This window comes from Galleria mellonella, unplaced genomic scaffold (genome assembly GCF_026898425.1).
Source record: "Galleria mellonella isolate WM207_F2 unplaced genomic scaffold, CSIRO_AGI_GalMel_v1 utg36, whole genome shotgun sequence".
NCBI lineage: Eukaryota > Metazoa > Arthropoda > Insecta > Lepidoptera > Pyralidae > Galleria > Galleria mellonella.
The window spans coordinates 8855179-8882106 of NW_026442086.1; the positions used below are offsets into that span (position 1 = coordinate 8855179).

The 26928-nt window shown below is 37.7% G+C and overlaps 2 protein-coding genes across 6 annotated transcripts; one reads left to right on the top strand and one right to left on the bottom strand.

The window, feature by feature from the left end:
- Positions 1 to 1199: 1199 nt before the first annotated feature.
- On the bottom strand, positions 1200 to 11962 carry LOC116413103 (protein deltex). Its single transcript, XM_052897320.1, has 7 exons — positions 11602 to 11962; positions 9986 to 10595; positions 9055 to 9258; positions 8612 to 8763; positions 5959 to 6160; positions 4310 to 4557; positions 1200 to 3519 (listed from the first exon to the last, which is right to left on the bottom strand). Exons 2-7 carry the CDS (start codon positions 10566 to 10568, stop codon positions 3031 to 3033), a joined length of 1878 nt encoding a protein of 625 aa, XP_052753280.1. The 5' UTR covers positions 10569 to 10595; positions 11602 to 11962; the 3' UTR covers positions 1200 to 3030.
- A 763-nt stretch (positions 11963 to 12725) lies between these two features.
- LOC113520578 (uncharacterized) lies at positions 12726 to 25870 on the top strand. 5 transcript variants are annotated; one of them, XM_026905954.3, is made up of 12 exons: positions 12726 to 12929; positions 13117 to 13178; positions 13431 to 14191; positions 14714 to 14899; positions 16334 to 16433; positions 17977 to 18098; positions 18793 to 18822; positions 19159 to 19264; positions 19349 to 19456; positions 21280 to 21410; positions 22200 to 22431; positions 23608 to 25870. In XM_026905954.3, exons 4-12 carry the CDS (start codon positions 14738 to 14740, stop codon positions 23730 to 23732), a joined length of 1116 nt encoding a protein of 371 aa, XP_026761755.2. In that variant the 5' UTR covers positions 12726 to 12929; positions 13117 to 13178; positions 13431 to 14191; positions 14714 to 14737; the 3' UTR covers positions 23733 to 25870. The 5 variants fall into 5 exon arrangements, with proteins under 5 accessions (XP_026761755.2, XP_026761751.2, XP_026761752.2 ...); XM_026905950.3 differs by lacking the exon at positions 13431 to 14191; XM_026905951.3 differs by lacking the exon at positions 13431 to 14191 and having other exon boundaries at positions 19349 to 19450.
- Positions 25871 to 26928: the final 1058 nt, after the last annotated feature.

Sequence of the window (26928 nt, forward strand, 5' to 3'; positions counted from 1 at the left end):
GAAACACTGATAATTTTAGAGGTTTCAAATGTGATGCGATATAATGTGCACCCGTGCGAAGCCGGGGCGGGTCGCTAGTTCATATACCATTGACAATAAAAAAAATCACACCGTGCCGCGAGTCTATTGTCATAATACTTTCTCGTATCAGTCTCTTATCACTAAAATGTATATCGAGGAAGACATAACGGGACACTCGGAAGACTTGTACACAGTGAACGAACCTCCAAACAATAATCATAAATATATTTTAGGCGTATTTATTTTAATATATATATATAATAACGTTATTGTTGAGATGGTTGGATGGAAAGATAGACGATAACTTTTAATATTTCTTATATTTTATTTTATTATACGAGGTTTGTCCGAAAGTACGTATAAAATTTTTAAAAATTTTATTTTACAATTATATAAATCAATTTTATCCCCTTCAAAGTACTCCCCCTGTGACATAATGAACTGGTGCCAACGCCGTTTACACTGTGAGAAGGCTGCTTGAAAGTCCTCTGGTTGTAGGTTTCAAGCTGCCCCGTCGTAGCTTTTTTTATCTCATTTATGTCCCCCAAATGCGCGCGAAGTACCAATTTGGTGGGAACAAGAAGAAGTCACACGGGGCCAAAACATAGGGGGGGTTTCGGTCACCGTAATGGAATTTTTACTCAAAAACTCACGGACAACAAGAGAGGTGTGGGCAGGGGCATTGTCGTGTGAAGAATCCACCCTGTCGCTTATATATTGGACGAACTCGTGCCACACAAATTTTGAGGCGTCAAATGAGCACGATTCGACGTAGAATTTTCCATCAATGTCTGGCCTGGAGGGACGAATTTTGATGGACAATCCCCCGAACATCGAACTCTTTCTCGGCCCTCTCTGAATCTTTTTAGCCACTTGTGGACGGTTGGTTCATTTACAGCATCATCCCCAAAAATGTTCTGAGATCGGCAAAAATTTCTATTCTTGCCGAGTTTCGAGAGAAACTTGTATCGACGCGCTGCTCTTCAACGGAAATGTCCATGCCGACGGGGTTTCGTTAAGAGGTAACTTCACAGACTTGTACACAGTGAACCGCACGGCGGTCAGACAAGAACTGAAATATATTTTAGGGACATAATATATATATAATGCGTTATTGTTGAGATCCTCTTTCTCGCATTCCAGAACACTTTTATATACTTTCCTTACATTTTATCGTATATATATATATATTAGACATGCGACGCAAGTAACAGAGAAAATCAGAGGGAGAAATACAATATGGCGTGCGCAGAGTTATTCTCAGAGCGATAACAGATGGCGCTACGTGTCCTCTTTACATAAATATGATTAATAAATTTAACATAATTACAACAATTATATTTCGAATGCCTCAAGTATCTTTCCTTCCTTCTGCGTCATTGTCCATGTTTCACACCTATACAATGCTATGCTCCAAATATAAGTTTTTATAAATTTCTTAAGGATTATTTTGGACATTTTTGATGTAAATATATGAAGATTTTTTTTAAGAGCATAGTAGTAAGAAAAAGGTGCCCAAGCAAAGACTTTTGTAGTCTCCCTGTGTTAAAATTTCTTTCAACTTAATTATCAAACAATACACATGATTAATATTATTTCAATTAAATAATAAATGCAGATCTTGTAACAGTCTTGGCAATTAATACAAGCCGTCAAGTGTACTATTTACATTAAAAAATACGGTCGTACATAGACCTTCTCCTTTTATAAAGACGGTTAAAATGTATTTAATATTATATATAGGTCAATTTATTAAGTATTGGCGCGTGAATGGAGAAATTCTAGACTATAAATAATAGCTGAAAACACTGGAAGGCCAATTTTGATTCTAATAAAATTGTAGATATTTTTTTTTTTAATTTATTCCTTATTGTACAATAAAACTTTGTACAAATAGCGAGTTTAATGCCATATGGCATTCTCTACCAGCTAACCATTGGGTAAAAACAGAGAGCGTATGAACGGCAGATGTAGTAAAAAAAAATATGTGACAATTATAGTAACACACACACAGGTATCACTGGATTTCTAAAAACTATTTTTTCTACCTGGCAATAGAATCCATAGACAAGAAAAAAAAATTACCAGTATATTAGAATCGTAATTCTTATATTGACCTTTCACATGTGTTTGGAAAATTCACTGTGTATATTAATTATTTAAATTACGTAAGCATTATTATAACAAAAGTTGTCTAACATTATTTGTGACACCGAATGATAAATACGACAAATTAAACATAATTTTCTCCCCTTATTCCATATCATTTAGGGTAGGCGTAGTATTTTCTTTTTTCTTTTCTTGTCTTATCTATTTAGCTTTTATACTAATAATTTTATAACATTCCCTTCATCTGTTTATCACAAAGTGCAGTCGCCGATATAAATAGATACATCTTACAGTGTATATTGATTATTTATATATATATATATATATATATAGACATTGATTAGTAAGTAATAAATTTTGTTTATTATAATAAATTAGAGTTAGTTGCACTGATAAGAGGAATTTTTTTGAAAAAAAAAAAAATGGGAAATGATTAACTAGTGTGTTTCAACTTTTTGTCATGTTATAACTTTGAGTGTCAAGTACACAGAGAGCTTAGTTTCTAATAAATTCAACAATTAATTATCTAATGGAACTGGATATGTACTATGAACTGTAAAATATTTAGCTCAGTTTAAGGAATGTTTCATTTCTGGTCCCTCTATTGCGTTGTATGTTAAAAAGTTGATAAACATGAGAATTGGAGCATAAAATGTATAAGGTATTAATGTGAATTTTTACATGTATACAGCATAATCATATATTTGACAGCTAGACAATGATTTCTGCTGTATTATTTTTTAATTAAAGTTGAACAAAGCTATATACCTTTAAATTTAATTTAAATTAAAATTTTAATTAAATTATTTAAAATTAATGTAATTTAATGTAAATTAAATTGAATTTTTTAATTTTGTCGTCGTGAATGTGTAAGTGTGTGGTGGCGGTGTGGTGGCGGTGTCAGGCGGTGTGGTGGCGGTGCAGGCGGTGCAGGCGGTGCAGCGCGGCCAGCAGCAGGCGGTCGGCGTGGGCGCGGGGCAGCGGCGCGTAGTGGGCGGGCGCGGCGGGCGGCGGCGCGGCGCGCCACGCCACCACGTGGTCGCGGCCGGTGGTGCGCGAGGCCCGCAGCTCGAACAGCCGGCCGCGCCGCCAGCACGCGCGCAGCGCCGCCAGCACGCGGCGGCCGAGCGCGCAGTCGGGCAGCCACACGCGGCGCGGGAACCCGACGGCGTAGTAGGCGGCGCCGGGCCGCGGGTGCAGCGCGCCCTGCCGGCCGGCCTGGAAGCTGTACGTGACGACGATGGAGGCGCAGTGCGGGTAGGGCGGCAGCGGCGTGGGCTGCAGGCTCCACGTCATGCTGCCGGCCGGCTGCGCGCCGCCGCCGCCCTCGGCCGCCTGCTCGCGCCCGTACACGCGCCCGCACACCAGGCACGAGATGTACAGCTGCTCCTGCGGTACGGTGCAATTAACAATACATACAAAATACGATTACAACAATAAACGTATCGCCTCCCACGACAACATATGATATAGAAAATGCCTACCTAAGCACAAATTTGTACAGTAAGTTAACTCAATACTTTAATCAAATCATTTTTTAAGATTACCAATTTTATCATCTATTATTTTTAATGGACTCACTTATGTGTTCCTCGGCTACGCCTCGGCCCACATTTGCACGTTCGTCCATCTATGCCTTAGTCGCTGGCCGCTACAGTAATGTACTATTTCACGCGCTATAATGTCCCTTTGTTTTTTTTTTTCAATAAACAGCTTTCTATTTGCAAGCCAGTTCAAAATTTAAATAAAACCTTTTATTAGTTACCTCCTTAGTAGCCATGTTTCGAAGTAAAAGGTCATTCTGTTTTTAAATTACAAGACAGATATGAGAAATTGTTTGAGAAAAGTACTATACAAGCCTTGGCCACAACTAGGCATTGATGGACTCACGTATGTGTGCCTCGGCTACGCCTCGGCCCACATTTACACATTCGTCCATCAATGTCTCAATTGCTGACCGCTGCAGTAATGTACTATTAATATAATCTCGTTTACGTCTTTGAAACACAAGAAAATGAACTATACTCAATAAAACAGGAATATCTATAATGTTATAATCGAGCGCTTTGTCTAAATAATTTACTGATTCCTAATATAAATGTCAACTGTTTGTACGTCTTATTTATGACTTTATAATTATGAATATGTCATTACAAACAAGAGTAGAGTAGAGGCTAACCCCGACAGCGCGCAGCCGCTCGAGCTGGTCGTTGAGGCAGTGCAGGTGCAGCATGTGCTGGCAGCCGGTGAGCGCGACGGCGACGGCGGGCGGCGCGGCGGGCGGCGGCGGCGGCGGCGGCGGCGGCGCGCCGAGCGGCGGCGGCGGCGCGCCGAGCGGCAGCAGGCACGCCGGGCACAGCGCGCCCCACTGCGGCCGCGACACCGCCCGCACCCACACGCACACCGCCGACGACGCGCCGTCCACGCCTGCGGCACGGTAAGAGAGGCCACAGGCCGAGGTGTGTTCAACAGTGGACGAAACATTCAAGATCAAATCATGCATGCATTACTCAACATACCAATTTCTAATTGAGTGTAAGTATATAGTTTTTTTTTTTAATTATTCATTAGTATGAATGAATAAATAAAAAAATATTTCAATAATCCACAACACTTACATATACTTAGATTGCAAATAATACTTAAAAAAAAAGCATAAAAAAAAGTTTACATTTATATATAAAGTTTTTTTTTTATACTACTTAGAATGCCAAACAAGCTGACGGCCCACCTGATGGAAAGTGGTAACCGTCGCCTATAGACATGAGCCATGATACCCCCCCCCGCGTTGCCATTCCTGAGGACTCGGGTGTTATTCCTCTGTACCCAGTAAATTCACGCCATATCCCACCCTTCAAATCGAAACAGAGCCATGCAAACACAACTGCTTCACGGTTGAAACACGAATGGGACAGGTACCCAAGCAAACGACTTTATATATAAAGTATAGTTAAAATCAGAAATTATTATGGAAATGAAAGGGGATGCCAATTCAGCTTGAAGTTCCTGCAGAAGCAGAAACGCTGATTTTCAATTAGCACCTCATCACCTAACCTGATCCATTAAATACATAAATTAACATTTAGAGTAATTGTTAAGAATTGTAGCTTTAATAAATTCCGCCTGGCAACAATATCGTAAAAAAGAAAAAAAAATCTTGTCTATCGTTATCAAATGTGTCGGTAGGACGTGCGTTCGTTATCGTCGTTCTTGTTTTCAAATATCGCTCGCGTGCATATATTGCCGCGAATATCCTACAAATAAATATATATCGTTTCGTATCGCTTTTAATTATATAACATATAACCAAGAGGCTGATTGAGAGCAGGGCATTGCACTGCTGGTCGGTTCAAGGCGGTGGATAGGTAACCCGGATCTGAGGGTAAGTTCGAACGAGTCAGAAGTACTGGAAAGCCTAAAGCCAGAACCGAATCGTGCTAACTACAAAGCTTCAGGTCAGTGGTCTCCACCTTCATTATCCTCTTGTGTTCATTATTTACCTACCATCATCATAATAATTTTCATACAGTCCACTAATAACCGTTGCCGGACGATTAATTTCAATTTGTAACATCTTATTTTACGAACGGTTAACAGTAATATAATACACAAATATGTGCAAAACAATAGGTAAAAAAAAAAAAACAGAAAACATCAGTAAAAACAATAATAACAAGAGAAAAACAAGAATAAAAAAGTTTTTAACCCTATGTATAGGTTAAAACAAATATCCTCTTTAGTACATATATATGTACAAGACAGAATTAATGCTAAACGCATTCCCTCCCAATCAAATAATCAATTTAAAAATGGAATGCTCCCACTGACCGACGATGGAGCCGTCCGAGAGGGGTATGTCGGGCACGTCGGACATGTCGGATATGTCGGATATGTCGGGCACGTCGGACATGTCGGGCATGTCGGGCATGTCGGGCATGTCGGGCACGTCGAGCTCGGCGGGCGACAGCGGCGCGTCGAACACGTCGTCGCTGCCCGCGCTGCAGTTCAGCAGTTCACCCACCGAACCTTGCTGTGAGATTTAAAATGTGTGTCTCAGTAACACTAGGCTAGTAGTTGTTACAGAGGAAAAGGGATTGTTAGCAATGGAGTTACACAGCCCCCTTGCTAGCAATATGCCATATTTTTTAGCTGGGTGAAAATGGTATGATAACCCTGTCTGCACTAACGGGATACGCTGGAGGAGCACCATTAAAGGGTGATAGATGAGATTGAAAACAGGCCAGTTAGCCCATCATGATGAATTCATCAGGAATTAACCATGATAGTTTCCAGGGAGAACCGTGAGGAGGTCGACCTGGTTGGGTATATTGCTAGCAATAGGATTCTCAGACTCCATTACTAACAATCCCTTTTCCCCCTCAATATGCCCTATTAGATCAACCTCCACGTGGTTCCCCTGGGAAACCATCGTGAACAATTCTTGTTGAATTCGTCACGATGGGCTAACTGACCTGCTTCATCCTCACCTATCATCCTTCACTGGTGCCACGCCGGTGTATATCGATAGCGCGGGTGGGGTTACTATTCCATTATCACAGATTAAAAAAAAGTAGTTTTTACAAGTGAAACATCTTTATAAAAATTTCCCTAAAAGTTCCTAATACTAACTCGCGTCATTTTGGATTTTTTAACCCTTTGAGTGCCGACGAGCGCCATCGCGCGCGTGCGCATTGCAACTAAAAGTGCCACGAGCGTCATAGCGCTCGTGAAATCAGTCGCTGTTTAACTTGCAGTAAAAACAATATTAAAATTGGATAATTTTTAGAGGAGATACAGTTTTTTAGAGACAAGCGTAAATGACATCAACACGACAAAGATTTCTTTGGCATTTTAAGTAGATATGAGTAAAAATCAATGGCACTTGTTAAAGCATTAACAATATGCCATGAAGATTATTCACTCCTGCATATAATGAAGCGGTTTCAGCGGTAACACCAATGGACGACTGCTAAGTTATTAATAGACAATCACACACAACGTCAACCAGTCACAAGAGCCGCTCATCACGACATCACGAGAACGCCAATCATAACGCAGGAGAAATTTACATGACCTTTCAGGTTTCAAACTGTAACTTACTTGCAAAACAAAACTTCAACGCATTACATCAAATTTATATTACATCAACGATTCAAAATTATTTATTTTTTATTTACGCTAGTTAAACCGCTTCAAATATGAGGTGTATTTATTCATCATCATCATCATCATTATCATCATATCATCCGTTCATCATCGAAACGCAAACGCACATCATTAACACACTAAAAGGGTTAATATTCCACTAACTTGCACCCAATGTACAGCTCCTAGCTGGTCGTTAATTTTGTTATAAATAAATTAGGCAGGAATTTTAAACCAGAATAATAAAATTAGATAAAAATGCTGTATTATAGACGTGCATGTATTGTGATGTCATAAGGAAGACAAAAGAAACATTCTGTTAAAACAAAAGAGAAACAAAAAAGTATTTTACAAATATGACATAGTTTGTATTACAATATTTTTGTTTTGAACACCAAGTACAGAAGCAATTGCTTCATGATACGAGCTCCCACTGGTTTCCCTCTGTCCCATTCGTGTTTCAACCGTGAAGCAGTTGTGTTTGCATGGATGTGTTTCGGTTTGAAGGGTGGGATATGGCGTGAATTTACTATGTACAGATGAATAACACCTGAGTCCTCAAGAATGTACATGGACATAATACTCTGTTATGTCCATGGTACTGCTCATGTCTATAGGCGACGCTTACCACCAGGTGGGCCGTCAGCTTGTTTGCCATTCTAAGTTGTATAAAAAAAGATACTCTTTACTGTTTCCTCCAAAAGATTACAATAGTAGACTTATTATAAATATAAACAATTACAAGAAATAATCACAATGAGAAAACAATGGGTGACCTTATCGCTAAATGCGATCTCTTCCAGGCAACCTTTGGATGGAGAGGAGTAATTATAAACAGTTTGATTGGAGGCACGATGAAGATGCTATTATTTCTTAAAATAGAGATTTGATACATCTAATAATGTAAAACATATATCCCTACTAATTATATATACTTATATACTATTATATATATTATATTAGTTTATTTATAATAATAATAATTTTTAAATAGTTCCATTGCTGACATTTTCACTGAATAAAAAAATAAAATATGAGAACAAGTGACTTGATAATTCCCACCATTGTCTCAACAAAAGCAGCTATAAACTATACATGAATAATAATAAGTAAGCTAACCGAAACACAGCCATGCAAACACAATTGCTTCAAGGTTGAAACACGAATGAGACAGAGGTACCCAAGCAATCGACTTTTGTACAATTTGTATTGTATCTATCTATCTATAAAGTTCAAGATGCAATGTTGGCAGTACATGTTTAACAAGCATTCTCTAATTAGTCTAAATTCCATATATAGATAGATAGATAGATGAATATTTAGAGAGGAGTCGTACCTGCAGGCTGTCCTTGCTCTCGTGGCTGAGGTAGGTGGAGACGGTGTCGACGCTGTGGCGGCGGGCGCGGGTCGCGGCGCCGCCCAGCTGCTCCGCGCTACGCGACAGCTGCTGCTTGCTGTCCGCGTGCCCGCTGGCTTTGTTGTTGTTACCTTCAATCATAATATCACCTTTAAAATTTGTACCCGAATAAATTGACAACCGTGTTATCCCGGCATAAAATAGGTCACCGCTTCCTTTCCCGTGGGTGTCGTAAGAGGCGACTAAGATAGGGCGAGGGATAGGCAAGGTTGCAATATGGCAATTGAAAGTACGATGAATTTTCATGTATAGTTTTAGAAATAATATATATGGTAAAACAACGTTTGCCTGGTCAGCTAGTATAATATAGATTTTGAAATCAGTATAGATTATAAATAAAGCAAACAAAAACGTCGACTAACTGAATATATTCAAGTTGTGCAGTATCTGCCGCGCCAGCCCCGGCTTGCGTTCCCGCGGCGAGGCGCTGCGGGCGCCCTGCCGCGCCGGCAGCGGCTGCAGCGGCTGCAGCGGCTGCAGCGGCTGCGCGGCCTGCAGCGACTGCGCCGACTGCACCGACTGCACGCTCGAGCCCGTGTGCTGCTGCGGGATGTGTGCTCTTCGCCCTGATAGGAGCGATGGCGATATCATTAGACATCCTCAGTTGATCATAGTATTAATATCTATATAATTCAATGTTTCTCAAACACAAATCACGCTGTGGTTGCCTCTAAATGTAAGAACAGTCTACTAAATGTAGACCTAAATCCACTAGTTATAAGGGGTTCTGGAACGAAAGTGGTGGACTCGTATACACTTCCTCTTCCGTTCTTGCAGTTTCGAAGATGGATTCGTCAAAAATTCGCTGACATACAAAACTAATGAAGAAATGAGCTCCCTGCCAAGGTTTTTTCAAGAAACTACAGCATGGGGTTCTTCAAAAGAGGGGGTTAAGAGGTTTTTTCAGGGTCGGTAACGCGCGCGTAATACCTTTGGTATCAGGTGGGCTGTATGCTTGTTTGTCACTTCAGTGGTATAAAAGAAAAAAAAGATGGATACAGGCTACTGATTGCAGACAATCAAAACTGGTTGTATCAATGTTGAATAAACGAGTATTAAAACGTCTATTATATCTAGATAGAAAAAAAATTCTCAGAATGGTGAGGTCCCTGTGTGAGGTCTGTGAAGATTCCAGGAAGCTTCTGTACTTCTGGGTGGAGCTGGTTGGCTGTATTACCCGTAGCCTATGCTCACAATGGCCCAATCAAAAGACCCTGTATGGTAAGTATTTGTGTGATAGAAAATATACTTAATATGATGCTGGTGTCGTGCAGTGTACAAACGTGTACATACCTTCCTGCACGGGTCGCTCGGGCGGCGGCGGCGGCGGCGGTGGGTCGTGTAGGCTGCTGGCGGCGGCGGCGGCGGCGGGCGCGGGCGCGAGCGGGTAGGGCGGCTGCGGCACGCGGCGCAGCGGCCGCACCAGCCCCGCGCGCCGCGCCGTCCGCTGCGCCGCGCACAGCGCCCAGCCCGCGAACGACACCGTGCCGCCCGCCTCGCACGCCTCCTCCAGCCGGCACTGCACGTCCATGGGCAGCGGTTCGTACGACGACTCGGCGGCGGCGGCGGCGGCGGCCCAGTCCCAGCGCAGGCCGCGCGCGGCGGGCGAGCGGCGGTCGTAGAGCGCGCGGCGCACGGCGCAGGTGGCGGCGCGGCCGGCCGCCAGCTCGCGGCTCATGCTGAGCGCGCGCAGGTTCACGTGGTGGCCGCGCAGCGCGGGCTCGGCGTCGGCCAGCGCCACGCGCGTCAGCCGCTTGGCGTGCGCGCGCTCCAGCGTGCGGCTCACGCCCGGCGCCAGCGGCAGCCAGCCCTCCGCGCCGCGCCACTCCCACACCGCCACGCAGTGCCCGCCGCCTCCACCCGCGCTCTGCCACATCCTCTGTGCCGCCACCAGTTATCCAATCTGATTGTGGAAGGATTGTCAATCATAATGATTTTATATAGTATCTCTTATCAAATGAACCTCCACATAATTACTCTCGAAATTTCTAATGAACTTATCCCAGTAAACCAATAAACCTATCTCTTTCCTCTTTCATGTTCAATATAAATCAATAGATTATGTAGAATTACAATTCGATTTTTATCTGTTCAAAAGAAACCTGAGTTTTACACAAATACAGAGTACAACAATTCTAGAAGGAGATAGCTCACCCAGGAAGCTGGGGAGTCTGAAATATGTCTGTGAATACAACAAGTGATGTTATTACGTAGTACCTAATTTATTTAATACCAGTTGTATCCAGCAGCTTCACTCATATAAATCACCTATATTTTTCCAGTAATCATTTTTTATCCTTTACATTTTATGGAAAAACAACAGCATTAATTTTTATTCAATTAAGTACCTTAAATACAATGTCCATCTAATTTAGATCAATATGACCCTTTACAGCATGTTATTAAAACGAATATTTCCGAAGATATTACAGATTTAAAATGCAAGAACATAGCAGATGCGGTATTGCACCCAAGTGAAGCCGGGGCAGGTCGCTAGTTATTAATATTATAAATGTGAAAATTATTTTGATACTTTTTATCACCATAAGAACTTAACAATTTTTTTTTAATTTGGTACATATTTGGCAAGGTGAAGGACGGGTTATTTTAATCATGACAAATTAATATATCTCAGTTATTCAGACAATGTAATGGGTAAAAGCTAATATAAATAGGAATTAGTTCAATTGTTACCTCTTGATGCTTTTATGGCATAAAAAATCATTATGAAATTTAGTACAAACAATTTTTTTAGAAAAGAAAAAAAAAAAGGGTACTTTTTATCCCAGCAAATATATATTCCGGTCACGTAGACGAAGTCACGGATAAAAGCTAGTACTGATATATTTTGAAGTTTCCCGTTTGTCGGTTATTACAAATATAAATTATACTGTGGATATGGTACTTACAGCGGTTGAGTGGAGTTTATATGATTTCTTAAATTACAAACAATCATTGCTCAATTATATTGAGCATTTCTGTGATAACAAAGGCGGAAATATAAATTGTTGAACAATACTACACAATCAACACAAGTTTTAACTTGTATGCAAACAACTCCACTGCACTGTCACACGCCCAAGATATGGTTGTTAATTTAGTACAACTACAAAATATTATCAAGCACTAATAAAAAGACGACAATTTCAAACAATTTTGTTGTGAAAGTGTGTTTCATTTCTTCATTTCCAATTAATTATAATTAATTAATTCTAATACTAGTGGCTTTTTTGTAATGTTTTGACTTTGACAATGGACATTGACAATTGCAGGCTTGATTTTTGGTTTTTGCAATGTCGCCAATATTAAAAATTTCTTCACATTCTATATAATTGTCTCTTTCAAATTGCCTGTTAATTCACAAATTAGTGATGTACCGTCCTTATTATCCACATTGTATTACTTTCTTATCGCCCTTTTACAACGAGAAAATATAACGATATTGCTATTCTTTGCTATCCTTGCTAGTAATATGAACATAAAGGAAGTTTACTTGTTATCTTTTTACATACAGACGAAAGCATGTAATTTAAGTATGTTTAAGTATACAGTATTACTACTAATAGAGACTATTGTTAAAGATTCCATAATACTCGAATAAAGTAAACAAGTAAATATATTTATTTGTAAAATAAAAACATGACAAAAAAATGATAATTTGCAATTATGGCAGTGTACGAGGCTATTAGGAGCAATATGAAACCTATGATCGATAAAAACTCCATTAGCACAGTGTTCGCATTGATATTACGAACATTTTGCGAACAATTGTTAGTTCTATTATAATAAGTAGTTAATAAGAATAAAATGTTGATTCACCAGAATTTTTTTCATTGCTTTTTATAATCTAATGCCAAAGGATAAATATAATTAGTAAACAGTAATTTTTGTTCCTAAATCGCAGTAAACGCTAGTTAATCGCTTATAGGTTCCAAAGTACCTATCGACTCTATCCACTTATGATATTACTACCATAGATATTTTTTAAATCTTCTCTTTGTTGCACTTAATTCTGTTTTGCTCTTTACTAAAAAAAAAGTCCCTCCTACTCTATGATATTGAGCGGCTTCATCGTCACTCATATCTCGTTTTTTGTTTAACTCTTAATTCAATAATAACAATATATATATACGTGTTTAATATAATTGTGTGATAATAATAAATCAGTTAAATTAAATTGATATTTATATTTCTGAATTCTTATAATATTTTACTGAGATGTCTTTCAACAGGCAATGTAAGTGCATTTTATTTTTACATGACGTATAATGAAACAATTTGGACTAATTCCATTATTTTCTGTTCACTTTTTAAAGTTTTGAATTATTTTAGATGCTATCTAAAGTATTATATAGTTATGTAGATAGCCATTTCGGCTTATTGATTTTTGCTGTTCTATTTTAACGTGGTATTTTTGTCTGTAGATCGAACGCGTAATTCCACTGGTCGCTACAATACGCCGGGACAGTTCGTGTCTGCTGGAGAGGTTTGCATTTTTCTTATCAACACTAGTTATTTTTAATAAGTATTTATTTATAGTGAACTATTGATTTTTTATTAATGTTTGTAATTTGTGAATATGTTTGGCTTCTACTCTCAATATGTATTTTTGCATACAAAGTCCTTAATGTTTCATATAATTAAGTTGTCAATTGTGTCGGTAAAGTGTACTTGTTGAGATTATTTTATAATAAGTGTTATATAAGCAAAAAATAATAATTGGTATCTGTTATCACAGAATTACCAAGCCCATGCCCCGACACTGGCCCGATGTAGTCGATGGCTTCCCTCTGACAGTGCTTGCACCCTGACAACCTGCCAACCAGCATTGCCATAGACTTGAGCATGGTACTTTGCTCCATAGTCTATTACAATGAATGGTTCTCACCAATAAGATTGCCTAAGAAGTCTAGCCTTGCTTAAGAAAGCCTTGGCTAAGAAGGCTATTTTTTCATAATTGGGCACAATTACGTCAAGGTTGCAGTGTGTTAGCCTCTCAGAGGGCAGTGATAATGGGTCGAGAAATCATTATGGTCACGAGACTGATAGGTATCGTGCACATACGGGGTTCTCTAGACTTAAGTAGACTGTAGGCTGCCTCAAGATTCCTCACATGACTGTCCTCTGGAATTGTAACTGAAATTACTTAGAAGGTACTTGTAACTGAAATACATGGTATGTGAGTAAACACTGAAGGTGCAATTTCATTGGGTAAAGTCATGATAGGAATATGGAGGGAGATGGGTGATGTGTGCGTACCCTCACAGTGTGAAAGAGATGACAGTTACATGCAACACTTCATAAATGGCTAGCATGAGTGGAAGAGGTTAGCTGCAAGTGTACGTTGCAGCTGTGAGTGTGTGTGATGAATGTTTGTGAGTGAGAGGTGTGGCACATGGCTCACGCAGCTGACTGAGGCCAGCTGGTCGGGCGCGGCGCTGTGGCCGGCGGCGACGGCGCGCTACGGAACACGTCGCCTGCACCAATGAGGCTGTTGGTGTAAGTACTGTACCTATAGTGTGTAACACATTCATTGTTGATGTACATAGCAGAGGGAGTCTAGATTTGGATTGATCTATGTCTATCCTAGTTCAACCAAGAATAATTTTGTTTAGATATCGAAAAGTTGATAGTAATTGTACCTGCTCTAGGTTTTGCCTTCTCATCAGCTGTTAAAAATAAAGTGTTGCCTACAATTAACATTTTTAAATAATGTAGTCAGCAGTGAGTATGTTAAGAATGCTTCTAGGAAGTTATTAATTTATTATACTTTATTATATAGTTTTGACAGAGGTAAGTTTACATTTTATATATATAAATTGTGTTATTTGTAAGCCAGAGCCCTTGAAACTAGCAGGTTTTCAAATCATAGACAAAAAATAAATAAAATTAAAATTAACGTGCATAACTTGTTTTCTATAGTTTTTTATTTTTTCATTTTGATAAAAAAAAATTTCATTGTATGTATAATACAGTCTCATCAACAATTCACATGCTTACTATATATAATTATTCCAACAGCAACAGCCGCAGCAGTTTGGTAATATGCAGCAGTATGGGCAGCAGCAGCAGCAGCAGTCGAAGCTGCCTCCGCCTCCAATACCACAGCAGCAGTTCAGCCAGGCGCCGCAGCAGCCGCCTCTACCGCAGCAGCCGCCTCCGGCTGAACAGCAGCAGCAGGACTATGAATCTAATTTGGAATCTGATGTTGGTTTTGATTTTATACAGTTTTGAATGGCATTTTTTTATCACAGCCGTGGCAAAGAAGTTTTGCATTATGGTGAGAGCCCACCACAGTCTATGAATTCCACCAATCATATGCATCATCAATAATATGAAATTATTTTGCTATATCAGTATTGAATAGCGTTATATAATATAAACTTAGATTATATACCTTGAGAGCCTTGAGCCTCAAAAACGGGTCAACTTTGTCAGCTAATTCTCAAATTAGCTGACTCCTTTTTTATCAGTATTCTATATTATTTTTTACAACACAGGGGGCAAACGAGCATGCGGCTCACCTGATGGTAAGTGACTACCGCCGCCCATGATCACACACAACACCAGCGTGCAGGTGTGCTGCCGGCCTTTTAAAAAGGAATATACTCTTTTCTTGAAGGTTATGTTGTCGTATCAGTTCGGAAATACTGCTACTGGAAGTTGATTCCAAAGAGTGGTTGTGCGTGGAAGAAAGTGCCTTGAAAAACGCACGATGATTGGGATGAAACTTAATATTTCCGCATAAAATGTATCTTGACGTATTATTTAATAAATAAAATGAGTGTTTACGCATTAAAAAGATGCAGAATTTATAAGACAAAATAAATATAGAAGTTACAAAGGAATGAAGGAAAAAAAATATCACTCGGAACAATTTATCACGCAAAATTGTGTGAAAAAGTTGACTCGTTTTTCTCGAAGTATTTTTACGGAGACACTGTCTATATAATCTAAGATTATAAAGTTGTCAGATGTTGTTCTTTTGTATTTTCATATTGTTAGCTGAAAAAAAAATTGTAGTTGTATGCTTGTTGGAAACAACCTACTTACCTTTGTAGTATACTAAAGCCAAATAGAATACTAGCATAAATGAATTTCAAATTCAAGCATATGAGAACAATCTGTTTTTATGAGAATCGGAGAGCGTACTATGGAAATTATTCCGAAATTTCGGGGACAATCTGGTTATAGTCCCTGTATCTATTAAGGTGTCTATCAATGCTTAGGTCAGCACTTTATAAACTTGTGGAAGGATGCAGCTCGTTAGCCCAGTTTGACGTAGAGATTCACCAGTGACACTTCTGTATGACTACTACACTTGAATAATAATTTAAAAAATAAATATATAATTTTTTAATAATTATATATGAATAATTAAACTTTATTACATAATATGTAATAATATACAAGCTAAAAGCCCATCTGGTGGAAAGTGGTCACCTATGGACATGAACCCCGTAAAAAATACTGTGGACTCATGGTTCGCCACATACATTACCATTCGTAGAAATTAACGTGTTGTACTTCCATTCCCTGTAAAGTCATATCTCTGACATAATCCCTTTTTCAAAAGGTTGTTTGCATGGCAAACAGCTGTTTGTGTTTATTGTTTCTATATTTATATTTTATTTTGTACAGAATGCTGAAATTGAAATGAAACCAGAGATTGGAGATATGGAGGATTCCAATTCAGATGGAGCAACTCGTCCGCACTGGATGAAACCAAGAATACCCGGCCGTGAGTCTTGTTTTATAATACAACGGAATTGACAACGTTCCTTTTGAGTCACTTGCAAATAGAGTAAATTGGCATAGAGCCGATCAGTCTTATTCATAATAGTACAGAGAATTTTTAACTACCGGTTTAATAATAATAATAAATGATCTTTATTTCACTCTTTGTTACAATATAGTGTTAAGTCCCTAACTCCCGAGGTAGGTATGAAAAAACCTGTGTTTCAGGAGTCAGTGCCCTCTTCCATATCTTGTTGTTTTACATGTTTAGTGAAACAATATGAAACAGAGAAGTAACAAATACAAAAACAAAAATTACAATGGAGCCCATAATTTTAGAGAAACAATAATTTATGGGTTCAGTGAAATTGTGATAAAAATGTATGCGCGTGTGCGTGCGTGCGTGCGTGCGTGCGTGCGTGCGAGCGTGCGTGTGTGGTTTAATGTAATTAGATCGAAAAAACTTGACTAGTTCTGAATCAATTCGTGATCTTACTACAATGTCACAAATAATAAGATTTCTTCATTTTTATAAGCAACTTTTGAAATGGATGTTCTCAGTAACGTTTTGTATGATTTGTATGTAATGTGATATATTCACACAAATTCATAATTTTATAAAATTCAATTGTTTGAAAAAAGTAACAGCTGAGTTTTTTAAGTGTACTCAATTGAAGTGTACTTAAATAAAATGATTTAATAAATTACATTACAACCACAAACAGTGGAGAATAATACAGCAAAAATATTATGGGAAATGCCGGTACAGACAGATATAACAGTCAATCACAATCGACCCAATCTTATCTATATAGATAAAATACATAATAAAACATACCTATTAGACATCAGTGTTCCGTCAGATTATAATATTGGAGCTAAAGAAATGAAAAAACTTAATAAATATCATAAATTAAAAACCGAAATTACTAGATTATGGAAAACACAAGCGACAGTATTGCCAATAATAGTGGGAGCGACAGGTGTAATAGCGAATAGCTTGAGTAGGTATTGCGAACAACTACACGCGAACATCAATATAGGTATATTACAAAAACAAGCAGCCATGCATTCCTCGATCATAATATGTAAAGTACTAGGAAATACAATAATCACACTAAACTTACAAGATGCACCGCATCACACCACTACAGACACGCACACACACGTATAGAGCTATGAAGCATAAGTATAATATATATGCATATTTGCATACACACACGTAATAAAAGGGGTTGGGATCTCAGCTTTCTTTTTTCCAAACGTTTTTGGGACGGGTTGTCTGAGAAAACCGGCAAATTAGCCGAGAATGAAGTAAATAATATATTAATATTATTATTGTAATAATAACATGTATTTAAATGTCGAGGCAAAGACAAAATAAAATTTATATGCAATAAATGAATTTAAAACAATTAAAAATTGTCAATTGGGATTTGTTACTTGTCAACATAGATTTAGTTGATATTGCTATTTTTCTTTTGTGGAGCTAAATCTATTTATACTGACACGTCAGTTTGATACTTTGATGATATTTTTGTGCACAGTAAGAAAGATCACAAAGAGGGAGAGGCGCCGCCGGCAGAACGAGCATCTCCGCCGCCTGCTCGTGCCCAAGAACGCGCTTATGGTGCTCAACGAGATGATGCTGCAGGAACAGATGAACAATGTTAGTTGTTCACAATAGAATTGTCGCTGGGGAGTGGGGGGGGGGGGGGGTACTTTTAATGGGTGAGAATGGAATGGTGATCTCTGCGCTATCGGTGTACGCTAGCAGAACACCAGTGAGGATGAAAACAGGCCAGTTGGTTCATTGTAGTGAATTTTTTTTATGCAACTTAGAATGGCAAACAAGCTGACGGCCCACCTGATGGAAAGTGGTAACCGTCGCCTATAGACATGAGCAGTACCATGGACATAACAGAGTATACTGTTTCGCCCATGATACCCCCATGTGTTGCTATTCCTGAGGACACAGGTGTTATTCCTCTGTACCCTGTAAATTCACGCCTTCAAACCGAAACACAGCCATGCAAACACAACTGCTTTACGGTTGAAACACGAATGGGACAGAGGTACCCAAGCAATCGACTAAAGTCTCCCTCTGTTCAGTTCAGTAGTTTAGTTTTTAAATCAAAATATTTTTTTTAGTTTTGCCACAATTGAAGTTGATTTTTTTCCTGAAACTATATTATTTGGGAAGCAAAACTTTCACAAATAAAAATTGTTGAAAGGCTAGGCATTCAAGTGACATGATTTCACGACCTTAATTAGGATCTTTTCCAAGTAATTTATCTATCAAATATCTCGTCATTAATGATGTTTGTGGTTACAATATATCTTTGTTTTTTTCTACAACACAGGGGGCAAAGGAGCACGCGGCTCACCTGATGGTAAGTGACTACCGCCGCCCATGATCACCCACAACACCAGCGGAATTGCAAATGTGCTGCCGGCCTTTTAAAAAGGAATATACTCTTTTCTTGAAGGTTATGTTGTCGTATCGGTTCGGAAATACTGCTGCTGGAAGTTGATTCCAAAGAAAGGTTGTGCGTGGAAGAAACGCACGGTGGAAGACCGCCACTTGTCCAGATGATTCGCTATTGCGTTTCTTGTTTAGTGTTACTGTTGAAATATGTTTAATATGTTTGTATATTCTTTACTAATGGTGCAATAGAGAGTTAAATAAATAAAGTAATAAATTTGTTATTTTTGCTTCTATCTTTTAGCAATTTAAAGTGGAGCCAGCAGACAACAATCCATACTTTAAATCACAAAACAAACAAAATTTCTGTGCTGACTTGACACTGGAAGGGCAGACTTACAAGGGTTATGGTGAGTTGGAAATAATTTATTAATATAAATCAACAATTTAGTGACTGAATCCGTTTAAAATGTCGTTTGTGTGGTGATCCACAGGCGAGAACAAGATGATGGCCCGCAACGCGGCCGCCGAGCAGGCGATCAGGGACCTCATCATCAAACGCTTGGCAAAAGCGTGCAACGACACTAACAGTGAAGGTAATGGTTAGTACTGGCCATATTTATAATTAGTTTATTTTTTTTTTTATTTGGACAAATATGCATTATTATTATTATTATAGCTTTCTATCCACTTCAGTGGTCCCCAAGGGTAAAAAAACCTCCTCCATCTTTTTCCACTTCTCCTTATCTATAGCAATACTTGTCCAGTTTTTTCCTGCTGTCTTTATTATGTCATCTGCCCATCTCTTTCTTTGCCTTCCAACATTTCTTTTTCCTGCTGCACCTCGCCATTTTGTTGTTTGGAGAGTCCACCTTTTATCTTTGTACCTCACTATATGACCTGTCCATCTCCACTTCTGTTTCATACTATACTGAAGAGCATCTGTTATTTTGGTTTTCTTCCTAATATCAGTGTTTCTTATTTTCTGTATTTTTCTTAACTTTAAGATACTTCTTTCCATCGCATGCTGACATGATAGGATTTTGTGCTTTATTTTTTCAGTATAGGTCCATGTTTGGCATGCATATGTCAGGCTTGGCAGGATGCAGGAATCCATAATTATCTTTTTTTAAGTTGAGACTGTAGTTCCTTTTAAGGATTTCTTTTTGAGCCCAATATTTCTTCCATGTTGTGTTTATTCTATCAAATATGCATATACAATATTTATACTATATTTAAATTTATTTAAAATTTCCCAAGGCGAGGGCAATACCCAATATGAGGGTCATATTTACAATACTACATAACACATAGGTATTAATATTTTTAGTACTCACCATAATGTAATTAATACAGTTTAAGACTTGTTGAATATGAGATTAAGGAGGCTTTATTATTATTGTTATTAATGGAATATTAACCACCCCTCGCTATCTATATACGAAGAATGAAAAAGCAGGTCAGTTATTCCATCGTGATGAATACACATGGAATTTACCATGATGCTTTCCAGAAGGGGCTGCGGGGAGGTCGACCCGATAGGAGTATATTGCTAGCAATGGGATTGGTATTCTGCATTATTGACAATCCCTCCTCCGTACTTCGTATGGGGAAATGGATTGAAGGATAAATTAGTATTTCATATCAACAAATTTTTGATATATTCTTGTAATATTTTTAGAGATCTCTATTTTTTTTTTAATATAATGTAAGTCGTATGTTATTCAATTATAATGTAGCTTTCTATAAGCGAAAGAATTTTTAAAATTGGTTTAGTAGTTTTACAGTTTAACTATTACAAACAAATAAACATACAAAAAAAATTTAAATCTTTTATCTTTATAACAGAAGAAATATAGATGAATAAAATTATATTACACAAACTACAAATAATTGGGATAACGACGGAGAATGATTTAAATTATTGGCCGCAACAACTTGTGTACAAATTAACTTAGATAATAGAATATTTTTGAGGCTCAATGCTCTATCTATATAAGGTAGCAGCTTCAAAAATAGGTCAACTTTTTGTCAACTAATTGTCAAATTAGATGACTCGTTTTTTGATTAGTGTTTTGTACATACTTATACTTGCGTACACAATTTACCTTGACATATCTATACTTAATTGTTTTGGGAAATAAAATAAGTTTTTTCGCAATAAAAAAGTGTAAAAATAAATATAGAAATTGTAAAGAAATCACTCATAACTATTAATCACGCAAAATTGTATGAAGTTAAGTTGCTTTTTTCGAAGCATTTCTATGGAGTCACTCTATATATATATATATAATCTAAGACTGCTACATTAAAGTGGTAGCCTGGGGATTAATGTTTATACCTCCGTATCCACTAATGGGCCTCTAGACTATATGCATATATATATTGTTGTGGTGCGTAATGTGAGGCGCGTGCGCGTGCGCAGGCTCCCAGAACGGCGACGAGGAGGAGACGCTGCCGATGATCCAGATCGCGTCGTTCGCGCTGCACAAGCTGTTCCTCGAGTGGGAGTACGCGGGACACAAGGTGCCGCAGCTGCGCCCGCCCTCCATTTCGGTCAGTCAATATGTGCCATGCATTATATTTATTACACCATGTGATCTCGCAATACAATTGTCCACTTCTTCCTTATCCGTGGATGTCGTAAGAGGCGACTAAGGGATGGTGAGGGATGGGCAGCAGCGTCCCATGATGAAATAATGTAATGAGTTTATTTTGCTGGAATGCAGGTAATTTTAGACGATAGGGGTTTATATTTCCCGTGTACGTTCTGCCTCTATGTCGGCGTGTAAATAACTAATAATAGGAAATTTATATATATATATATATATATATATATATATATATATATATATATATATATATATATATATATATATATATATATATATATATATATATATATATATATATATATATATATATATATATATATATATATATTTATTACAGTAAACGGAAAATAAAAGCCTGTACAATAGTTGTCCAAATTAATAAAATTAATTAGTGTACGAGAACAGAAGCATCAATGGTATCTCTAGTGTACGTAGTGAATTACATTTGTATTTAGCGAAATATTCATTAATGGTATAAAACCCATTACATAACAGCCAATTTTTAAGTTTAAATGTTTAAACACTGTATATATACTATATATACTATACTTATACTTATACTATACTATATATAGCTATACTTCTCTAATGTTATTTGGTAGATGGTTGTAAACTTTAATAGCCATACAGTACGCGTTTCTTTTATATAAATCTAACCTGCACTTTGGTACATATAATTTGTCGTTTGGTCTGGTATATACGTATGATGATGACGAGGTGGCTGTGGTAGGTGTCGGAGCCCGAGCCGGAAACGGAAGCGTCGCGCGCGGCGGGGGCGGCGGCGGCGGTGAAGCCGCCGAAGGTGCTGCCGCTGAACGCCGCCGCCATGCACCCGTGCATGCTGCTCACCTACATGCGGCCGCATCTCGAGTACCGCGAGCTCGCCGTCGAGGGCGACCGCCCGCAGAACATGCTCTTCACGCTCGGCGTCGACATCGACGGCGCCACCTACGTCGGCAAAGGTAGGCAATATATACATACATGCCACTATTGACGGACTAGAGATATATTAAACCGCGGGATATAGTTAGGTAACATGTAGGATCTAACAAATGATGGTATAAAGCAGGGGGAGAACAGAAGATCCTGTTGGGTCGACGTGCAACGGCTTAGCTGACCCTATATGCGAATACAAGATTGCCAGAACAACAAATCCCTTTCTACAAAAGGAACACTTAGATTATATAGATAGAGCATCGAACGTCAAAGTTTTTCAACTTTTCGTCAAAAAACTGACTCCGTTGTTTTATCAATTTTCTATATACTTACGCACGCAATGTATTTTTCTCAAACATGCTTGGAAATGTTAGCATTATTTTGACAATCTTCTTTTAGATAAATCAAAATTGCCGTACTGGTCAGATACATGCGGGCAGCGGCCGGCAAAAGTTGTATGAAAATCCATATCTGTCGTGTTTTGCGGCCAAATAAATTACTATATAAACTCATATCTGTCCTGTAATTTAAAAATGGAATGACCTTTTACTTCGAAGCATGGCTACCAAGGAGGTACACTAATAAAAGATTTTATTTAAATTTCGAACTGGCTTGCAAATTGAAAGCTGTTTATTGAAAAAAAAAAGGTACATTATGGCTATTATTAAAGGTACGTTATAAAATTATTATTGTTCGTTATTCGTCATTGAACTTAAAAAGTAAAATTGTGTTTTTGATTTCCGCGCATTGTTTGAGAAAAATACTATACAAGCCTTGGCCACAACTAGGCATTGATGGACTCACGTATGTGTGCCTCGGCTGCGCCTCGGCCAACATTTGCACATTCGTCCATCAATGCCGCAGTTGGTGGCTGCTGCAGTAATGTACTATTAACGTGTTATGTATTTAGTTATTTAATAAATAAAAAGAGTTTCTACGCATTAAAAAGACGTACACTTCTATATTTATTTTGTTTTATAATAAAATAAATATAGAAGTTATAAAGGAATCACTCGTAACTATTTATCACGCAAAATTGTATGAAAAAGTTGAGCCGCTTCTCTCGTAGCATTTGTATGAAGACACTCTGTCTATATAATTTAAAAAGGAAGATTATTAGAGACATTTTATTGAACTAGGTGTGCTTTTGCTGAAATTCAAATCACTGGGTAATCGACAACAAATATTTTGTTTAATTGCAGCGTCGAACAAGAAGGAGGCGCGCAAGGCGGCGGCGCGGGCGGCGTGCCAGGCGCTGTTCAACGTCAAGTTCGACGACGCGCCCACCGCCAACACGCCCGTCGCCGCGCCGCCGCCGCCGCAGTAGGCCTGCACCGGCCCTCGCACCGCTAGGGTTGCCGATTGCACGCTAATATCTGTCTTATCCTTCCTTTTACCATACCAGTGACCATAGTTCCGGACATTAATACTTGCCTTGTTAGCCTTGTATTTGTTCGGCTGGGACGGTACGCAAGAATCGACCTCCGGAACATTCTACATCAATCGATCACAATCTGTATTTATAAAATTGAATATTAGTTTGGCAATTTAAATTATGATGGTCACCGTAAAATTTGGTACATTATTATGTATTTTTTTCATGGAAGAAATGTCCACTTTAAATCATTGAACAGTAACATCATGATAATTTGTATAACTATATATAATAGGGAATACCGTCTTGCTGTTTACATTGTTGTAATTTATCATTAATTTACAAATTACATACAAATCATCCAATTTTATATATACAGATGAGAGGATTTATACGTACAGTACAAATGAGTGGGCTGTGCTCTTATTAATTCTGGAGGAGTTTTGTGACCTGTCTCTCTAGACAAGTGGCAAGGTAACTCGACGATGGACTCGACATCGCTAGCGAGTCCGTGAGATAGAATGAGATAGCAACGCCGTATGTTTCATTCCAACTTACGGACTCGCTAGCGATGTCGATTCCATCGACGAATTCGCTTGCCACTTGACTAGAGAGTATGTTCAGTCTTCTACAAAAAATTCGTTAATACTTGGACTTAATACGTCGAGGTTTATACCAAACCTAAAGATAATATGTAGAGTAAATTTGCCTTTATTACAACAGCTGAGGTAACAGAGAAATACTTAATTCCATATTTAAATCGTGGATGTGATGTTTCCACAGATTGTATACAGTAATCATTCATTCGTGTCGGGCATCAATTATTTGTGCGTTTCGTTTCATCAGAAAACTGTTTTTTTTTTTAAATTTATTACTTTAAAACAATGTTTATAAAATTGAAATACGTTTTGTATATAATATTTAATTTCTCGTCATTACTATTTAAGTAGTTCTGACATATTTTGACATTTTAATACATATTTTTTGCAATTGCTATTTATCGCTATTTCGTAGCAGTTGTATCATGAAACGGAATGTAAGTTCGATTTTTTTTTTTTATAAAATTATTACACAAACTAATTAATAAGTCAGAACTTATAAATTAGATAAAAATCTTAAAAAAAACTGTTTGTAATTACTCCTCTTCATCCAAAGGTTGTCTGGGAGAGATCGCTTTTAGCGATAAGGTCGCCCATTGTTGTCTCATTGTGATTATTTCTTGTAATTATTTATATAATAAGTTTACTATTGTAATCTTTTGGAGGAAACAATAAAGAGTATCTATCTATCTATCTATGGATAATATTTTAAATACGAAAGAATATAAAAATAATAATTTCTCGTCTTATTACAAGAGTGATCATAACCTCAAAAATGAATATTTGGTCTTAAACCACTGTAGGACTAAGTATTTTGGAGGTTTATCTTTAGATCGTCTACGGTTCATTGATAAACTTCGTTTTGTAATAGGGATCGATTTAGTCTGTGGTTTATTACATCTTTATTTTGCGTTTTGTAATAAGGTAGATTAAGTGTAGCAATATTAGCAATAATCTGGTGTGATCACATTTCCATATGTATTTGTAATATTGTCTAAGCATGACTGTACACATTGAGAAGGGTTTGGTCACTCTACTTACATCGAGAACTTGCTAGAGAGACGAATCATTCGGATGCTAAAATAGATTTTAGATTTGAACTTTGACACTTTACGAAGGAAACAATAACACATGGTTGTTGTTATTTTTTTATGTCGGTAACCCTATTTATATTATAAAGAAGACTATTCTACAATCACAGTTTGTACTGTTGTCTTGTCCTGTATGACAATACATACACACTTGTACATTTTGCTTAAGTTAACAATGACTACGTAATGTTTTTATTTTTATTTATAATTATCCAATATAGAGTAATATTATGATTGCAGTATATAATATAAGGTCCATTATATTTCGTCTATGATTATTTACATAAGTGTATAATGTATTAATTCTCCATACCTATCTATAAGATTATTTTCGACATAATAATTTAGTAATTGTATTGTTTAATGATTAAAGTACCATACGGTATTGAAAAGTATACAAGTTTCATTTAATGGTACACATATTTTGAATATCTTATGAAATGTAGCGGGTCAAATTGGTCGTTGTTGTCTTATGGTAAATGTAAACGCGTTTTCAATATTGGAAAATGAATGACATTGAGCATTTATATATATATATATATATATATATATATATATATATATATATATATATATATATATATATATATATATATATATATATATATATTTATTTATTTATTTTTGTGTTACAACAACAGATTACAAACAAAACTTTTAACAATAGAATACAACAGTAGCATTATAAGTCTGCAGTCCAATTATAGTTGTACTCAACATTCACAGAGGTGAAACATAATAGGTTAATTTTTACTACAAATGTAATTGTAATCAATCAATTGATTAAAACCTCTACTATCATTCTCAGCCAGCAATATAAAGGCTATTTGCAACTTAGAATGGCAAACAAGCTGACGGCTCACCTGATGGAAAGTGGTAACCGTCGCCGTATTGTTTCGCCCATGGTACCCCCCATACGTTGCTATTCCTGAGGATTCCGGTGTTATTTTTTTATAGCCTGTAAATTCATGGCCATATCCCACCCTTCAAACCGAAAAACAGCCATGCAAATACAACTACTTTACGGTAGAAATACGAATGGGATAGAGGTACCCAAGCAGACGAAATTGTATGGCATCATCATCATATCAGCCGTTATCTATCTACTATTGAACATAGGCCTCCCTCAAATATTGCTATAAGAAACAGTCCCGAGCCACCTGCGTCCACTGATTTCCTGTAATGCATTTGAGATCCTCACTCCATCTAGTAAGGGGTTGTGGCATTCTATACTGCATTTGCCCCTCAAGAAACTTTCTTTCTCATCGGTTTCCGGTTCTTCGAGCTATGTGACCAGCTAATATCCACTACAGCTTGCTTATCCTTCGGTATACGTTGGTCACTGGTTCTTCTCTAGATTTCCTCATTTCGGATTATATCACGTAAAGAAACTTTGAGCTTAACCATCTCCATAGCTTGATGGGTAACTTGAAGTTATGGTTTAAAGGCTATAATAAG

What these genes read in the sequence shown, in the direction of transcription:
- LOC116413103 (XM_052897320.1), bottom strand. Translation starts at nt 10,568, where the DNA reads ATGTGGCAGAGCGCGGGTGGAGGCGGCGGGCACTGCGTGGCGGTGTGG. An exon ending in GCACAACTTGAATATATTCA is followed by an intron (nt 8,764 to 9,054) that starts GTTAGTCGACGT and finishes TTATGATTGAAG; the next exon opens with GTAACAACAACAAAGCCAGC. An exon ending in CTCGGACGGCTCCATCGTCG is followed by an intron (nt 4,558 to 5,958) that starts GTCAGTGGGAGC and finishes ACCGTGCCGCAG; the next exon opens with GCGTGGACGGCGCGTCGTCG.
- LOC113520578 (XM_026905950.3), top strand. An exon ending in GAAACCAAGAATACCCGGCC is followed by an intron (nt 16,434 to 17,976) that starts GTGAGTCTTGTT and finishes TTTTGTGCACAG; the next exon opens with TAAGAAAGATCACAAAGAGG. An exon ending in CGCCACCTACGTCGGCAAAG is followed by an intron (nt 22,432 to 23,607) that starts GTAGGCAATATA and finishes GTTTAATTGCAG; the next exon opens with CGTCGAACAAGAAGGAGGCG.